General features: G+C 39.5%; 1 protein-coding gene across 2 annotated transcripts in view; it reads right to left on the bottom strand.

The window, feature by feature from the left end:
- The window catches only part of ABLIM1 (actin binding LIM protein 1), a 193620-nt gene that overhangs the window by 135233 nt on the left and 44319 nt on the right, over positions 1–14068 (bottom strand). Inside the window, exon 1 of one of the 2 annotated variants that reach the window (XM_048310609.1) lies at positions 9156–9317. The exons of the other annotated variant lie outside the window; for it this stretch is intronic. Within the exon in view, the coding sequence (XP_048166566.1) occupies positions 9156–9195 (40 nt within the window). The 5' untranslated portion in view covers positions 9196–9317. Of the gene's footprint in view, positions 1–9155; positions 9318–14068 lie in introns of those variants that run through there. 2 annotated transcript variants of the gene reach the window in all.

The following is a 14068-nucleotide window of genomic DNA, read 5'->3' as shown; positions in this document are numbered from 1 at the left end:
AATGAAGTCCAAAAAAATCCACATGTACATCTTAATTTCTTTACCTAAATGTCCAAAACAGGCAGTCATCTTCTGGGCATACTGACACAAGGCCTTCACCCCATAGGGCTCCTCACTCAGGACCTGCTCACTCATGGCTTCAGCAGGAGCTGCCTTTCTCTGCAAAGTCAACCAACTACTGCTTGTTTAAGACTGATAAGACGACAGATCTTCCTCTTCCAATTTATCTCCATTAATAATTCAGGTACTACATAAAATTTGCTGAGCTTTAAAAACCGGTAGTGCAAAGCTATTTTGTGGCTTTTGAAGTAATCACGTTTTAGTCCTTAAAAAGTCTCTCAGCTATTATATTCCAATAGTTTACAGAAAGTATTTTCAAATTGAAACAAAATCTATTCCCTTGCTGCACAAGAGGAAATTTTGTGGGGATTATGCTCAGGTCAGTGAGACATTTAAATACTCCCCTAGCTCAAAGCCAGAAAGAGAATTACCACTACTACTAAAATGTGTTATTATGTAATGTTCAGGGTTTTCACCAATGACATGGACAGTGGGATCAAGTGCACCCAGTGAAGGTGGTGAAACACAGGTTGTCCAGAGAGGTGGTGGATGCCCCATCCCTGGAAACACTCAAGGCCAGGTCGGACGGGGCTCTGAGCAACCTGATCTTGTGGAAGATGCCCCTGTTCATTGCAGAAGGGTTTGACTAGAGGGCCTTTAAAGGTTCCTTCCAACCCAAACCACGCTATGATTCCATGATACTCCTGCAAGTGGACACGTCCACTGCTATGAGAATACCACTAGCTCATCACATACTACCATGCCCCACTTCTCAATGCTATACATTTTCTGGGGACTGAAAACCCCAAAAGAGCCCAGCTACAAACACCACGGTGTTTTCTGGTAACTTCCAGCACGGTACATTTCAGAAGAACTAAGGCACCACAGCCAGGAGCAACAGGAAGAAGGTATTTTCTCAGCACTCTAACTGGAGCATGAGGCCCATCTAATCTCATCGTTATCCTGGCTGAGAAGAAAACACACAAGAGCTGACTCAGCAGTCCTGCTGGCAGACAGCTGCAGTGGCCACACATACCTGTCTCTGTTCTGTTCATCTAAGAAAATCCACTACAAATCACACCGATGTCAATGACATCTACTTAGCTAAATATTGCAGAGTGGCTTTGGCTGTAGTCTCTTGCCTCAGGTGGTGAGGACCAGTGTAGAATAGGGGTTCCTCACAAGCAAATATGCTTCGTTGTTTTCTGTCCATTCACTTAGTAGTTGCTGCTTCCTCACTGAGACCATACCCACTCATGAAAAAACATTTAGTAGAGCTCATATAGGTACTGCTGATGGCCATCTAAAGCACTGGTACAGCAGTGGTACTGCTGCACTTCAAAGAGACCTGTGTTAGTACATCTAGATGCAAATTTTATTCACAACAGATTGAAGAACCTAGTTACTAATATTTATTATTACTTCCTAGATATTCATATTTCATATTACTAGATACTAATATTTAATATTACTTCAACATTTTACTGTCTAGAAAAGCATAAGATACAGTTAAAAAACAGCTATGGGACTTTGGTATCTTTTATTGAGATAAAGGCTATGAAGAACTCGCAGAGGTAGGAATTCTACAGTCCACAGGTCTCTTACCAAGTTAGTTTACTGGTTTTAAAGCCACACAAGGTTCTCCAAGGCAAGCTGTACTACTGCCTATAGCAGGAGGAACAGAAAGACCACAAAGCCACAAGGCTTCTCTGTGCTGGCAAAAACCAAAAAGAGTGACTAACTGAAAAGAGCTAACTTAGGTTAAAGTGGTATCAGAGGTAAAAGGATTTGTGTTATAACTCAGCTGAGCAACACAATTAAGCATGAGTGTCCCATACAGGCCTCTTATCTCATGCCATGTGACATTTTTTTTTCCTCTGCTATTATAACTGACCTTTAAGTAATCATTAGCCAAACTCCATCAAACGCCTCTTTCTGCAGCACACACATGCAAATTGAAGCACTGCTACAAAGTCTGTCCAGTCCATGAAGTCTGTGAATATCTGTGTGAAAGGACAGTATCAAGTTCAAGTCTGAATAGGGTGTAGCTACGTTTGTATCATCATACAGAGTCAAACTTCTTTGAAAAACCACCTGGGGATCTCTGGAGGTGGCACACTGAAAATCAGACCTGTTTTATACATCAACAGCAAGATCTGCATGCACAAGCCATTCTGTTAAACTAAGTTGGAAATAAGAAAGCAAATGTTATTTTATGTATTGCTTTCTTGGTATTCATTCCAAAACACACATGAAACATCACTTTGCCCTTTATTCTCCTGTTACCATTTGTAACCGAGAAAAAACGCAAGAGAAAACACAACTGCATTTCTATCTCAGACTTAACTAAGACCACACTGTGACAATTTCCTTTCCCAACTGATGACATTTGCAAAATCTTTCAGCTGAATTAAAGCATTGTGCTCAGCTTCCTGTTATCAACTATGTATGATAACTTCCATGGCACATGAGCCTTTGGTAACAAAAGCCCAGCTTTGCAGTGCATTGTAACACTGGACAGGCAGCATAACAAACTCTTGGGAATGCTTTTCCCTTTGCTGTATGCTCAGAAACTGAATCTGACTCACTTCCCGAATCCCCAACAACCACCAAGTTTATCCTTCAGTGAAGCAGTGAGCAGAAAGATTAAACAAACAAAAAAATCTAAACAATATGCTTGAGATTACATCTAATGATCATTTTCTTGGACAAAGGAGAGCAACACCAGCCATCTACCTCCACGTGGAATTATTAGCTGGGCTGAAAAAGTACAAAGAAAAAGAGTACATAGAAAAATCAATCACCAAATGAAATATTTGAATGACGTTAGGGAAAAAAAGCCCTAATAATGTCAGCTAGTGAAGTACTGTCTACTACCTCTGGAAGCCTTAACGTGGGATTTGGGAAATATGCTGTCTCTGCACTCCCACAGACTTGCTGTTCATCCCTGAGCCATTCCCTTAATCTCTTCCATTGTATTTCCCCCTATCACTTTCCCCCTCACAAGGGATTTGTAACAATAGGTACATTAAAGACTGAAGTTTTCAGATTCTGTGATAATGGAAACTATAGAAGTACCACAGAGAATAACACTAGGGACTAACTGGTCAGCATTAAAAAAAGAGGTCATGTAAAGCATAGCTGAGTGCTTCTCCTTGATCTTCATTACCTTCCAACTTCATTACCATATTTTTCAATGCTTTTTCAATAGATAGCATCCCTTATTTAACACTAAAAGTGCTTATTTTTCATGGAAAATCACGTTACTAAAAAAGGCAAAGAGTTAATTCTGTACATCTTCTCCGATCTGAAAATTCCACTTTTAGTTATTCTCCCCCAAATAAGCAAAATCACTGTTACTGTGGTTGCTGTGAATAGAAGAGTTATCAGGTTATGACAAACGGCCTGATTCAACCAAAGGATATTTACCTTACTTTATCCATTCCAGTGTTTATTTCAGAATAGTCATGGAAAAAAATATCTCTGTTCACATCTATTTTCAGACATAAAATAACAGTGTATGCATTAATGGATCTGTCTATTGCATTATTAGAAGATGAGGTGGCTCAGCATTTTATTTCCTGGCAGTACAAGGCTAATCTATTGATCTACAATGTCAAGAACACTGCACTATGGATTCTTACAGCAAACCCAATCCTTTTAACTTACACGTAGAAAAAAAACGAGCAATTTCTGACAACTGATGCAATTTCATAAACAAGATATAGTGAAAGCTATATGAAATATAAATACAAAACTGCTGCATCCCCAAGACTCTGTATGATTGAACAACTGACTCAACAACACAATCCAAGTGCTTGCCTATCCTAAAGCTTACAAATAATCCCATGACTTCTGTGGGGCTGACCTCTATGCTTGAAGTCAAAGAGGTGCCTCAGCCACTCTAGGGAACAATTAGCCAAAAGGATCCTGGCAGAAGCTGGCAGTCCTTCAGATCTTCAGTAGGAAGCTTTTTTCCTACTCCTCAGCAATGTTTAGGTGTCTTTTATTTAAAAAGAGCAAAGACTTTCAAGATAAATGTAGTTCCTTTAATCATACTCTTTTTACTTTTCCTTTCTTGAACTTTGACATTTTTCTTCCAGCTGAGTGAAGAAATCCCTTGTAACATCCTCTTTACAATGTAGACTTCATAGTAAGTGAGACAGAAATATGTTGGGAAGCAAAGAGATCAAAGTTGAAACCTCGGTGTTCTTTCAGTCCTCAGTTTATTTCCTGTACCTTTGTAAAGAGTGACGTGTTACAAGCATGACATCAAAGAAAGCACCACTCCTCTTGTTATGTATCATTATACTCTCTTCTGAAATGTCACATAATTACAGAAACATACATTGTAACTTTACTCAAATGCTGAACAAAGAATTACACCAGAAGAAAGTCTTCTCTAGATCACTGCAGGGCTCCCTGAACATCTTAGTTTAACATTACCCCTTGTCTCCTAACACTACATCTTCTGCTGTAGATGTAGCATCAGCACATGTGATCGTAAGAATTGAGTATTTCTCTTGCTGCATCCAACTCCCAAATTCTCCAACATCATAGCCATTCTCAGAGCATGGCGTAACTCCAAAAGGATAACTCCTGCAGTCACACTGCCCTGTTCTAGCATCAGTGAAGCTCTAAAAGAGATTCCTTCTTTGTACTATAAAGACTAATTTAAGCCCCTATCAGACGCCAGTAGAAACTGTTTGTCAATGTCCATCACAACTAAGAATAGGAGGTTACCTTTCTATATAGTGGAAAGTATGGCACTGCTACAGGATGCCAGAAATGACATCAGATCAGTTAATCCACTGCCAACATTCCTCATAAAAGCAGCTTCAAATATGCTGTGTTGGCTAACCTTTGTTTTCTAATTAAATAAATCCTACTGCACTGTTGAACCCTTCCTCTTGTGGTCAGCACTATCTTCTGGTTAAATCAGCTGCACACACACACAAGTGATCAAGAGCCCTGTTAAAAACCAAGAAACTGTCAGTTAAGCAAAATTATCACTCTGTGAGCAGCTCACTTCTCACACAGGGATCACATTCTGTACAGGCAAAACTGAGGCAAGGACACATCTGAAAATGCATTGATGGTGCAGACAAAACACTTGGAATTTGTTTCCATTTATTAATGGCAGGATATTACATATAGCATATGCCAACTAGTATTTGATAGAGAAGTTTTAATCCCCTTGGGTATTTCATAGCTGCACAGTTTGCTTGTATTTTACTGCCAGTTTAGTGGAATCTCCTCAAACAAGGGCTGTAATCCGGCACCATCAGGAAAAGCATCAGTCAGAGAAACACGGCAAACTTCCAGAGCTGACAGTACACTGAAAAGGCGAAACATGCTCTTGATGTGACAACAGGTACAGCTGGGTTTGTTCTTTACCAGTGCCCCTCCACTCAGGACAAGCTGTTTAGGATACTTCCCTGATATACCACGTTGTGAAGCTGTGCCTATCAAATCCTTTGAGAGTTATTCAAAGATAGCATTAAATCAAGAGTCTTGATCTTGCAGTGGAAGTGGAGGCCACTCACAGTCTAGCAAGCTACAATTTTGAAAGAGGAAGTAGGAAACAAGGTCTTACAATAGCGGGAAAAATCATTCCAGTGGTATCATAAACTACTGGAATGGTGAATGAGTCAAAAGAAGCACCTACAAAGAATTTAAGACCACTATTTTGACTGCTTGACTGATATTTACCATATTGTATTTGCAGCAATGATCTACAGCAGTATTTCTTCAGCAAGAATTTCTTGATCTTATCCTTCTACTTCATGACCAAATGCCATAAATTAAGGTGGGTTTTTTTTAAGGTCTTACGTGTCATGGGCTACTAAGAAAAGTCATTCTTCCAGCAGCTGAACTTTAAACACAAGTGTGGGATTTAAATTAATTTTAAATTAACTAGAGCATAATGTAAAGTCAAGATGGCCCTGGCCATCTCTGAGGATCTTCTGCTGCATTTTTAGCCATCAACACGGAGACTCTGTAATTCCTGGTATTAAAAATACATTAAATACTGCATCTAGACAGTTACTTCATGAGATCCCTGATTCTTCAGTTTCTGTAGAATGTAAACAACTATTAATAGTACATACTAGGAGGGTGGTTGGTTTGGGTTTTTTAAGTGTAAACACTCCCTCAGCCTAGAGCAAAACTTAAGTTTCCTTTTATTTGTGTTGACGTTACCACTGTGGTATTTGTTTAATACACAGATTTACCACTGACACAAATCAATGACCAAAAAAAAAAATCCCTTTTCCACGCAGCTCAGCTTCAAAATCCCTTCTGGTATTAACACTCTCTAGGCATCTTCAATTTTTCTGGTCAGAGTTTTGCCTTGATTTGATTGAGAAATAGTTCTGCAATTAAGAATAGCTAAGCAACAATAAAAATAATTAAAAGAAACTAGGCAAGCCAGCCAACGTGTCAGGCTGTGTGAATAAGAACTGATTGATTAACTTCTTCAAGCAGCACTAAGCAAAATTTTCAGATGAATCAGTTAAAACAGGTGCTGATCACAACAGCGTTTATCAGTGGAAAACCTTATGTTATAAACATATGTTGTGCATATTTTTAGACTGAAACTAGCTGGCAGCTCCCAGTTATTTCCATTTTAACTATGAATGAATTAGAAGATAATGCATCATTTTGTAGTGGTTTTCTGATTGAGTTTTCCCCCCAACATTTATGCTTTCTTTGAAATCCAGATCCTCACAGTCCTGTTCCTGGAGTCAATTAATTGATTCTGAATAAGGAAAAAATTTCAGTTCTCCTGCTGCTTACTGGGTTATCATCAGAATGAGGTCAAGCCTTCCACCTCAAAATAGACAGCTGACAAAGAGAATGAGGGGATCATTTTTCTAGAATGAGAAAAGCCAGCATGTGAAACTGATTAAAAATGGAAGTCAAACTAAACAACCTGTTTTCATTACCCACTTTAATAAAATGACAAACAATTATCTCTCTGTATATTAGATTTCAAGACAGCTTGACTCCCCTACTAACGCTAGGGAAGGGAAAGTGCAAACACCTACAGAGCAGCAGGGAGAAGAATCAATTGTCTCCCCTGTGCTTTCTCAGTGTGGCAATCAGAGTTTATCTACTAGGAGCCCGCAGGGAGAAGAGATTTCCATCCCCATCCAGGAGATCACCAGCACCAACCAAAGCAGGCAGAGGTACAAGCAAGGCTTTCCCAGTTCTCAGTGTATCTGGTCAGGAATGGAGAACCAGAGATTCAGTGTAACCTCACTCTAATTAATCCCCACAGGACGAGGGGATCAAATATTCATTTGATTACATTCACATAATGATGTGGTGGTTTCCCACATCACAGCAGTATCATAGAATCAGAGAAACACAGAATCATTTAGGTTGGAAAGGACCTCCAGGATCATGGAGTCCAACTGTTAACTCAGCACTAACCATGTCCCCAAGTGCCGCCTATATGAATATACAGAAACAACAGATTTTAACCAAATGCTCAATGCTAACCAAATGCATACTCTGCTGGGATTAATTTATATGAATATAATAAAGAAAAAATATTTTTTAAATATTTTTTAGATTTTAAAAACAAAGTAAGAAAGAAATAAGGCAGGAAAAAAGAATTTTGCACACTTGATTCAGCACCCATTGAGAGAAAGAACAGAAATAAAACTGCTATATCTAAATCAACATTAGGTTAAGTGTTTGGTCTATGAAGACTAACTAGTAATGGAAAAAAACATAATTTTTTGTTGTTATAAAAAGTTAGTAGAAAACTTGGGTTGTATTTTTCTGTTGTTTTGTTGGGTTTTATTTAAGGTAAAGTGACGCTTTTCATAGATAGGTGTACACAATTCTTCAATATGTCTATCTGTACATTTTTTCATCTCCAGACCCATAAAGGTAGATGATATCTGTTTTTAAGAGACAAGTATTGGATTAAACAATACAAAGAAGAAAACAGGACTTTACTTCTTCCACTTCTAACCCCTGAAATCAAATGGGCACCCCAAGGGTTTATTTATCTGTCCAAGCATTACAGAGAAAGCAACTACCCACACTTGAGTTACCAGGAAAGCTAAATATATTTTTTATATTTATGCCACCCTCCCCCACCTTTATTTAAGACTGTGGTATAAAAAAAGAGGAATGTTCACTAAGCAACCTAAGAGTTGCATGCCTCTTGGATGCAAAGAGCATTCACTTTGTATCACTCACCAGCAAAACTGTGCTGAATGTGCTTTCGGTGTGTAGAAGCTAAGTGCCTTGAGTCTCACCTCATTGCAAGTTGCTACACGTTGGCACCCCGTGCTGCACAGTCATACCTGCAGCACCTCTGCACCAGGGAAAGGCACCACACACCAGCAACAGGAACTGAACACCCACCCCACCTGTCTGCTGTGTAGGGACAGCAGAAGTGACAGGTGGCTGCAGGACAGACAAGAATTTGTAGGTGTGCTCAGTCAGTAACACACAGATTGCAAAAGGCTTCGTCAGGTTAAACACCAAAGAAACCTCCCCTCAAAAGCACCCTAGCACTGACAGGTTATCAGCTTTTCATTCAAAGCATCAATTAGCAATACTCTGAACTCTTCTGCCACCTGCCACTACAGAACTCTAAAACCTCTTTTTGCAGAACTCACCCCACAGCAACAGCATGTTGTCATCATCTTTACCTAGATGGGAAACTTCAAAAGACAGCAGTGAATTATCTCTTACAAAAATACACAGGGAGCCAGAGCTGGATAAAATGCCTGTTTAATTCCACTGAGCTGTGCTCTGCTCCCTACATTCAGATATCCATTCCAGAGAAGCAGCACATGGGTACATGCACACACTGCTCAGCCAAGTAACAAAGTCCACTGTTCATAAAACACACCAGGCTGGAGGGAGGAGTTTAACTCTTAAATCAGTAAAGAAAAAGAAACTGAAATAAAGAAACTGCTTTTCTTATCAGAAAGATCCCAATTTCAGTCCAACAGAAGTTCCTCAGCCTGATTTCCCTCTGTAAATCCAAGAATCACTGTCCTGTAGATGGCTTAACCTGTCATTTATCATTAGAGATTTACATAGCAGAGCATTAGCCCAGGACAAACCTTTGCCGTTTGCAGAGCTCTGATGTATTTCTAGTTCCATTTGGGCTCGCAGGCAGTATTGCTCCTGCACCTCAAAAGCTACAGCCTCGCAGAGAACGGATGGCAAGCTGGAGGAACAAGTGAGAGCCTTCAGAGGTAGGTGGCTCACTCTATGGCTCCACTCCTACTATTTCCTGGGTTGAACAGTATGAAAGGGAGTGGCCCAAGCAGAATAGGTGTGTCTGTGTTCCCAAAAGTTTAAAGGAAGAGTAAGTATTTTCCTCTAGATATTATTCCATTACTAACTGAGACCTTGGTATGCCGTCTTTCAAACAGTGACGTCTTAATGTATTGACCATCTCAAAGCAGGTGATATTATCGATAACTTTCTTTTTCACACAAAAGGATCCTAACCAGAAGCCTTAAAGGTTGACTGCAAACGGAGTTGATTTTGTCCTGAGACTGTTTTTCTGTCTGTTTTACTCTGCATCTCATCTCCACTGCACTGCTGCTGTTTCATGGCTATATTGCACCTAAACAAAGGAGGAAGAGCCTGTGAAAGAAGCACTGTTATCCATTTTCACACACACTTGGAGCAGGGAAAGCTGAAGTCCCAGGCATCTTCCCGCTGTTCCCACAACACCCCTCCCGGACAGAGGCAATTAGGCTGACTGGTAAGTGCAGACTTCCAGGCATTTCCTTCTGCGCAGTTGCACATACCCAGAGACAAACTGTTCCTTGAGCAGCTGAATTAATGAATCTTTTTGCTCTGATTGATTTGCGTCCAACATCCTCAACACCCACCGGGTTTGCCGTACCTCCTTGTAACATCCTCTTGGCAATACCATTCCCAGAATTACTTCCAGTTCCTTTCCACTTGTCTGCTTTCCCAGTTCTTTCCATGTCCATTAAATCACCCATAGAACCCTTAAGCTGTCGTCTTTAACTGCTTCAGATTCTTTAATTTCTGCTTACACCTCCTGAGCCGCACATTCTCTTCTTTCACTCTTCTTCCCCTGTACCCATACTAATGGTTAGTACCTTAAAGTTCTGTTCCCCTGGAAGGAAGAGAGAGAGAAGACTGAAAGAGAAATTATCTAATCCTCATCCTAGGAAATTTGAGTGAAAAGCAGCCAAACACAAGGTGCAGAAATGGACAACTTGCAACCTGAAGGCCTCTCTAGAACACACTTACTCTCCTCTGTATATTATTAGGGACTGAGAGATGCTGCTGAAACAAAATCCCATTTTATCATTGAGATTTCACTTTACATGACCAAAAAATATCACTTCTCTAAACATGAATGAAAAGATGCCAGAAACATATAAAAACTTTTGGGTTCTTGGTTGGGAACTGCTAAATATGACCAAATTTTGGCCAAGTACTTTTATTCCCTCCTTCAAACACTAAATCCTGCATTTCCTGGACTCCTGACTTCATTTTCCCCACAATGAATTGTCATCTTCTCAGCCAGCTTGTTAAAAATACACAGTCATTCAGATGCACAGACAAATGTAAACACAGGCACAGAACCTGGTCTCTCTACCTTTATTCTCAGCCTGACATTGTTCTCCTGTGGTTTTATAAATTTTATTTGCTGCCAAATTAAGTGGAGTGCAGGACAGGGTGTTTACTCCATTTAGACTTTAACATGCCTGACTGAAAATGAATAGCTCATCAGAAACACTCTTTTCTTTCCGTCCCCATTCTTCTTTTTAATAATCAAAGCACTCCACACTTTAATTAACATTACTAATCCTCTGACGTGGTAAGCAGATACAATTATTCCTGTTCTACAGACAAAAACTTAAACTACTATATTCCCAGGAAGTGTTGACCACTAAAATTTATTTATTTTATTTACTCTGATCCTAGATACAACTGAGTATTGTGTTTCTGTCCCAGATAAAATGGTGAAAAGGAGCTCCATGGGTCCAGAAATAAGTCCTTCTGTCCTCCTTAAAAGACAAGTTCCTCAAGTTCACCAGCGTGGTTTCTTCAGTTAACCACATTTATGTATTTTTTGCTTAGGTGAAGAGGTGAAGAAGGAAGATGAAAGGATTCAATATACATCTCTACTTTGTACAAGTCATCACGTTCTCAGTAGCTCAGTATTATTAGTACCTACAACATTAGACACCATATTCAAGACAGGTACAAATATAAGTCATCTATATGGCCATTTACGTACATAAACATCACCTCTCTAATACATATGATTACATATTCACTTTCACTTATGTCAGTTAACTGACCATACCTTGTAGCTTTGTACACCATGATTGCTTCTCATTGTACAAGCTCTGAGTTCCATCTGAGGACCTTCTGCTTCCTAAAGCTGAAGGTCCAGTCTCCAGGCAATTCAGACTGTTTGAAATCTGCCAGTGTGCTGCCATAAACACTGTATGTTGTTCTCATGAAAAAAAGAACATGTAAATCTTGCCAAGTGACAAGACTTGGAAATACTGCAGTCTATTATGCTCAGCAGAGAGATGTTTTTGTTGGCTATTAAAGCTCAGCTGAGACTTTCTGGCTGTTAGTTCTCCATCAATTCCATCGGATTTAGTTTATTCCATCCTACACAGTTCTCAGGCTTATTGTAATTCCTACAAAGTGATTGAGAATAATCAATCCCTGTGCTGCAAGGGATACACAGAACTACACTGGTGCCAGAAAAACAAAAAAGACAACAATGTTCTCCATGACTCCATCACACAAACCATCAATCTGACATTCCTTGAATTTAAAAGTTTGTTTGTACAGTATCCATTTTTTTACTTGCCTTTTTTTCCCCTCCAGACTTCATGTAATCCAAACAGAAGCTCCTGCATTCATAAACTACCTACTATCAGAAAAAACTATTAATCAAGAATGTTATCAGCCTCTTCAGAAAACCACAGATCCATGAATGGGCACATTCCCATGGCATCTAGTGGGAGACAGGCAAGGCATCATAATTTTTCCTTCAAGATTCAAAAGGAGTTCTTCCTAGATGACATTGGACCATGTTAGCTCAGCCTGCTCCCTGGAAGATTTTATCCCTGTTGACATATTCTTTCCATGCTACAGATGAAGGAAACACTGGGCAAACTGAGTGATCTTTCCAGGACAACAAATCTCTGTGCCCAGCTTAGAGACTGAATCGAGGTCTCGTGAATCCCAACCCAAAGGTCCAGCCATCACACCTCCTGTTTAAAGAAAATTATTTATTAAAAAAAACAAACCACAGAAGGGGAAAAAAACACAAAACAACCAGGGACTTTAAAGAGTACCAGTAAGCTCTTACCAAAGGAAATGAACTTACCCTGTTCCCTCATAGCTTATCTCCTTACATGTTCTCACTTCAAGCCCCATGTAATGGAAAATGCCCTTACACAGTCCCTGTGGGTGCCACAGCCTTTTCACCAGAGCTGGTTCATAAGTCGCAGCGCCACAACCAACACATCACTGGAGCAAAATCACATGCAGACTCTTCCTCACTATTTCAGCAAACAATTTCCCTCACCTCCCAATATAGGCTGACACTCCTGATTGCTGGTAATTCTTCTCATTTACAGTTTCCAGGAGTGATTCCTCCAGATTTTTTGCTCCATTCTTTGAAATTATTACATCAACGTCATTGTCTCTGCCTTGCAGCAGAAACAAATATACAATAACTTCCTCTGTGTTTGCACACAGCAATTATTTTCAAGTGTAACTGCTTAGAACAACTATTATGCCATGTCTCCTGTGCTCCAGAAAATGAAACTTTACAGACATATAAAGTGTAGCCAAGCAAACACTCCTTTCTTGTGCATTTCTAATTTCATCCTAATTATAGCATTTTACATGCATTTATGTACCTTTCATCCTAGGGTATCCCAGAGCATTTTGTAAGCTGTCACACGGTTTTAAAAGGAGGCCTATATTAACCCAGAGCTACTCATGCCAGACATCTCTAGAATCCAGTGCAGCAGCCTGTAGATAAATTCATTATGAGAGAGACTGGGGCCAACGGCAGAACACTGTATCTCTGTAGTTAGATAAAGACCCTCCCTCCCCCTTCAGACATCATTTGAAATTCTTGCATATCAGTTTCATTTGATGATCTCAATGTTTTAAAAACATTAATTAACTTGTACAGTATTTTAATTAGTTAAGGCATAAACAAAGATCTAAAACCTGCAACAGGAAGTGCTTAAGGGAAAAAGTTTTAGAACAAGGGCAAATACTCAGAGATCCTTCTAGATTCTCTCTCACATTGCAAAAAAATGCTGATTCAGCTTTAGACTACCTCCAGATCAGTGTTTAACAGCTACTAATGCACCTATTTTCCACATTTTTTCTAATTCCTTTTGGAATATGTCCATGCTTTTTATTAATCTACACTCTGAAGCAGTGAGCTCCATTCTGTATTCTAGTGCTGTATGAAGAAATGCTTCCAAAACAGTTTTTGGTGTGATTTGATTGAGGCCAAAATTCTTATAACCTCAGGAAAAAGAAAAAAAAATCAAAAATTCTCAACATGCTTTTTCTGCACAAAGATTCTACAATATTTTATCATGTCTCTCAACAGTGCTCAGTTTTACAGGTAAATAAACATAGGAACTAATTTTTTTCCAGCAAAATAATCTGAAACAAGGCTTCACATCTGCAAGAATACAAGCTGCTTATTTTTAGATGCCTAATTTTAGGCAGCTCATTTTAAAAATTCCACCCATACAGATGCCAAGTTATTTTCCGAGGTCACAAACTGAGGCAGTGACAACCCTGATGAAAAAGCCCAGGCATCCTTCTCCTCACAGTCATTATCAGAAGGCAAAGAGAAGGGGTAAATTGCACACTCCCCAACATATCCACGCAGGAAGGAAGGAGACTGAGTCAATTCTACTGGGATTTCAATCTACGCTTGTTAGAAATACAGATATTCCAGTCGGGAGACACTGAGCTTTAA

This window comes from Corvus hawaiiensis, chromosome 8 (genome assembly GCF_020740725.1).
Source record: "Corvus hawaiiensis isolate bCorHaw1 chromosome 8, bCorHaw1.pri.cur, whole genome shotgun sequence".
NCBI classification, from domain to species: domain Eukaryota; kingdom Metazoa; phylum Chordata; class Aves; order Passeriformes; family Corvidae; genus Corvus; species Corvus hawaiiensis.
Note: the sequence above shows the minus strand (reverse complement) of the source record. Positions and strands in the feature narration are given on the sequence as shown.